Raw genomic sequence first — 5,067 nt, 5'->3', positions numbered from 1 at the left:
TTTCTATGTTTCTAAATTGTTTTTGTCAAATTAAGTATTCTACCTCTTATATACAAATTACGAATATACAGATTACAGCTGTACAGTATCCTCCTGCATATACAGGGTATATATACATATAAATATATATATATATATATTGCAGTATATATAAAGAATCTTAATGATGTTAGTGTAGCTCAGTATTTTTACTTTTCATGAGTAGTAAATGGACAAAATGAAATGCAAAACAATGTATCGCTTTTTAAAAAGTAAAAAAGACAACAAAAAACAGAATAAAATGCTAATTGTTTTGCACATTTGATGCTAAAATGGTGTTTTGTGTTCTGTGTGTAGACATTCACACTCCAGTACACTCCACAAAGAATAATCGTGTTCGCTCATAATTGAACGTGTTAAACGCTGTACTTTATTGCCATTTTCCTGTGGCTCATTGATCCCTCCACTGCACCACATTCCTCCATTTCCTTTCCATGTGACGTGAACTATTAATTTAAGCTGAAGGCAATGCTGAGCCCTTATAATCAGCAATGTATGCACAGAGATATGTGAGTAAATGGTGTCTAGGAACTTTTACTTGCAAAATATGGGATTTAATAATGTGCTGGCTCTCTGAAAGAGCTGACTTTTTTGTGAACGACACATCACTAAATCCTAAATGTAAAGATTCACACACAAGTCGTTCACAAATGAGTCGGCCCTTCAATTCAGCTCTTTTAGGTGAACTTTGAAAGTCGAGGTTGAAAGTGTATGCAAAAGTTTGGGCACCTTTTTTGTTTATTTCTGAAGTGAAAAGAAGTAAACAACCTCTGCAGCAAACTATTTTAAGACAAATAAAATTTTTCCTGCAAATATTAATGCATGGTTAAGTTATAGTTCAGCAACTTAAAAATACAACAATAACAGTAATTATGGCATGCACAAAAGCTTGCACACTGTTCCTTTTGTAAAGTCTCTGAATTTAAGTACCTCGTTAAGCCTTAACTGACTCATTAATTAGGCAGGTCAAGAATGGTCATTAGGAATATAAAATTTCAGAGCGTATTATAATCTGAGACTCTTCAAACCTTATGCTAACACCCAACAACCATGGGCTTCTCAAAGCAGCTGACTGAGGGTCTGAAAATGAAGCTAATTGATACCTACAAAGCAGAGGAAGGCTGTAAAAAGATATCAAAGTGCTTCCAGCTTGCAGTTTCCACTGTCCGAAATGACGTTAAGAAATGGCTGTTAAAGAGAGCTGTGGAGGTCAACGCAAGATCTGGAAGACCAATACAGCTCATAGGTAGAACTGGACATATGCTGGGCAGAAAGGCAAAGCAAAAAAGACCTGCAGAAAGGTTTAGCTGACACAGGAGTGATGGTGCACTCTTATACTCTGCAGTGTTGTTTGTACAAATATGATCTACCTGGAAGTCTTCAAAAGGAAACCTTACCTGCAACCTCATCACAGAAGTGAACATCTGATGTATGCAAAACAATATCTTGATAAGCCAGCTGAATTCTGGAAACCAGTATGTACTGTTGAAGTAAAAATGGAAAAATGGCCACAATCACCAAATGTGGGTGTGGACTTTAACAGGAAACTTGGCAAGCAGATCACGCACACTACACTGTTGCCAAACTTATTAAAAATTCACAGAGACTGGAAGTGTTGCGGACCAACCAAGATGTGGATGCCCATGAACATCAACTGACTAAGGCACAACCAACGTGGTGCTGGCAAACAGTCCCCTAACCAACGTGGTGCTGGCAAACATCCCCTATGTATGGAGACTTTTGGGACACCGTGTAGAAGCATTCTACCTGGAAGCGTGGGCAAAAATTCACTACATAGAAAGAATTGAAAGACTCCTAGCTGGGAAAGCTGTGATATCTGCCAAAGGGGTGTTACTAAGTACTGGTGTTGTAGGGTGTCCAAACTTTTGCACAGGCCACAATCAATAGTTTTTGTAATGTAAAGTAACTATGCATTAATATTTGCAGAAAAAAACAATAGTTTGCTGCAGAGGTTGTGTTTATTTGTACTAAAGGTACAACGGATTAACCCTTGGTGATACCACATCATGCACACTGAAAGGTACAGTTTACTAGATTTTTTTTCAGCGTGTATGGGGTAGAGGCGAGCTGATCCATTGTGCACACCAACAGATGTGTTACTGTTAACTGGTCTAGTTTACACTCACTGTCCAGTTTATTAGGAACATGTACACCTGCACATTAATGCAGTTATCTAATCAGCCAATCATGTGGCAGCAGCACAATGCAAAACATCATGCAGATACAGGACAAGAGCTTTAGTTAATGTTCAAACATCAAACATCCGAATGGCGGGGGGGGGGGGGGGGGGTGATATCTCAATGACTTTAACCATGGTATGGTTGTTGATGCCAGGTGGCCTGGTTTGAGTATTTCATAAACTGCTGATCTCCTGGGAATTTCACACACAAACACCATCCTGCGTGTGGAAGTTCTGCAGAACTCCACTGGTGAAACAACTGGACAGTTGAAGACTGGAAAAAGACCAGGTGATTTTTTTCCTAATCTTCAACTGTCCTGTTTGGGTGAGCCTGTGTCCATTCTTGTTCTTGGCTGACAGGAGAGGAACCCAATGTAGCCTTCTGCTGTTGTAGCCCATCCACCTCAAGGTTCAGTGTTTTGTGCATGATGAGATGCTTTTCTGCTCACCACAGTTGTAAAGAGTGACTGAGTTACTATATCCTTCCTGCAGCTTGAATCAATCTGGACATTTTCCTTTGACCTTTCTTATCGACAAAGCGTGTTGCTCAGAGAGTGAGCTCAAGACATTGTGTAAACTCAAGACATTTCATGTAGATATGACTATTATTATTATTATTATTATTATTATTATTCTCTCTTTGTGAACGCACTGCTGAGTGATGTTCATGTGAGTGTTCATTTTGTTCCCCATCAGTAAAATTAAAAGCTGTACAGCAGTTGTTGTCTAACTCGGTCGCGTGCGCTAGAGAACAGAAGATAGAGGGAGAATGGAGAGAGGAAGCGCGCGCGCACTCACCCACACACACACACACACACACACATACGTACAAAACCGTAGCTGCAGCATCAGCACCAGGAAAGACGAATAGAGCGATGCACGCGCACTCCTTTCCTTTCTCTCGGACAATAAGCCGTGATGTGATGTGATGTGATGGTGATGTGATGTGTACGGGAGGCTCGTGAGCGGTCATGCAGAACAGCACGGCGGTTCGGTGCGACACAGGAGCCGCGGAGCGCATCTCCATCGCCGCTCTGTTCTCCTTCATGTGCGCTCTCGGCACCGTCCTCAACCTGTTGGTCATCGGTCTGGTGTTGAGCTTCAAGAAGCTGCGCACAGCGAGCAACGCCTTCATCGTGAACGGCTGCGCGGCCGACTTGCTCGTGTGCGCCTTCTGGATGCCACACGAGGCGGCCGTGGCGGCGTCAGTGCCATCCCCGCTCTACGGCGCCGCCCCCCGGGACGCGCTGCTTTTCCTCGGCGCCACCGTGTCGCTCCTGTCGCACTCGCTCATCGCCGTGAACCGCTACGTGCTGATCACGAAGCCGCCCGCCGCCTACCACGCGCTCTACCAACGGAGGCGCGCGCAGGCCATGATCGCCGCGTCGTGGCTCGTCGCGCTCGCGTGCCTGCTGCCGCCGTGGCTCGCGGTGGCTCGTCGACCAGCGTTCGCGTGCGGACTGATGCTGCTGATGCTGCTCTCCGAGCCCTGGGCTGCTGCCACGCTCGCGCTCACCATTCTCGGCCAGACCGCGATTGTGACGTACTGCTACTTCAAGATCTTCCGGCGCGTGCAGATCAGCGCTAAGCGCGTGAGTGTGCTGCACTTCCAACTCGTCAACAACCTGCCGTACTCGTTCCCGAGAAAGGACAAACGGCTCGGCGTGCATGTGCTGGCCGTGTGCCTGGTGTTCGTGTTGACCACAGAGCCCGTCCTGTGGACTCTGACCGCGGGCCTGTTCGCTCCTGTACCGGCAGCGTTCCGCACGTGCGCCTGGCTCCTCTTCTGCTCAGTCTTCGTGTCCGACCCGTTCCTGTACACGTGGAAGAACGAGGAGTTCAGAAAAGCGTTCAGGTCCGTCCTGAGAGGGGACTTCTGGCGAGGCTCCACCGTGGCCGCTGAGCCCGTTACCGTCAGCACCGTTTCTCACGTTTTCCCCCGACAGAACAGCCGCAGGGCGTTTTTAGCCGAGATGAGCTAAGAGCTGTTTTACCCCATGCAGTTTTTAACGCGCCCTCGCTGACTGTCTCCTACAGTATACCCCGGGCCGGACCCCTGCTCCAAATATGATCCTTTTATAGCCTACTGATGCACTCTCAAAAAATCGCGTACCTTTCCATGTCACTGTGGTGGAACCACGAAGTGTACAACTTTTCTAATGTAGCACACGTTTACAAAATGATAAATGGGTCGCAAGTAGCTTTTAAAACTCCAGTGCAAACACCGTTCCGTGCAATAGATTTCACACTACAAAAGGTGTAGCTTGGCGGTACCCCCTCAGTGACAAGGAAAGGTACACTTTACACTCGAAGAGTGCAGTTTAAATCAATGAAGCTTATTCACATTCACTACATTCCCATTGCAAATCTTTGCTCCATTCCGATTTGCTGTTCACATCCAGATTTTAGTTTTCGTTTTAACAAATGGAGGAAATTAATCACCTATATATTGTTTAGAAAGTTAATGTGCGTTGGAAACTATGAATTTAAAAGACTGACAGATCTGTATCAGATTTTAATGCCACATATAGGCTACATGTCATGTCATATATACACTACCTTTCCTTGTCACTGGGGTGGTACCTTCATTTTCTGTAGCTGAAACAGACATAGTGTACCTTTTAAAAATGATTTCAGGTGCATAAATAGACTGTGATTAGTTTTTAGAGTAAAGCTAAAAGTTAAAAGGTAACAGATACATGCGAAAGGTACAAAAGATGTAAGCCTGAGGGTACCACCCCAGCAACAAATAAAAGTACACTTTAGAACCTTTTTTTGAAATTTCGAAATGAATATGTCAGATTCAGTTTATTGTTGCAGTTCACACT

At 44.7% G+C, this 5,067-nt stretch overlaps 1 protein-coding gene across 1 annotated transcript; it reads left to right on the top strand.

Annotated features, from left to right (window-relative positions):
- Positions 1-2,975: 2,975 nt before the first annotated feature.
- Positions 2,976-4,221, top strand: gpr88 (G protein-coupled receptor 88). Its single transcript, XM_053635274.1, has one exon. It carries the CDS (start codon positions 3,211-3,213, stop codon positions 4,219-4,221), a length of 1,011 nt encoding a protein of 336 aa, XP_053491249.1. The 5' UTR covers positions 2,976-3,210.
- Positions 4,222-5,067: the final 846 nt, after the last annotated feature.

Source organism: Ictalurus furcatus, chromosome 10 (genome assembly GCF_023375685.1).
Source record: "Ictalurus furcatus strain D&B chromosome 10, Billie_1.0, whole genome shotgun sequence".
In the NCBI taxonomy this organism is placed as follows: domain Eukaryota; kingdom Metazoa; phylum Chordata; class Actinopteri; order Siluriformes; family Ictaluridae; genus Ictalurus; species Ictalurus furcatus.
This window is presented reverse-complemented; position numbering and strand designations above follow the sequence as displayed.

What these genes read in the sequence shown, in the direction of transcription:
- gpr88 (XM_053635274.1), top strand. Translation starts at nt 3,211, where the DNA reads ATGCAGAACAGCACGGCGGTTCGGTGCGACACAGGAGCCGCGGAGCGC.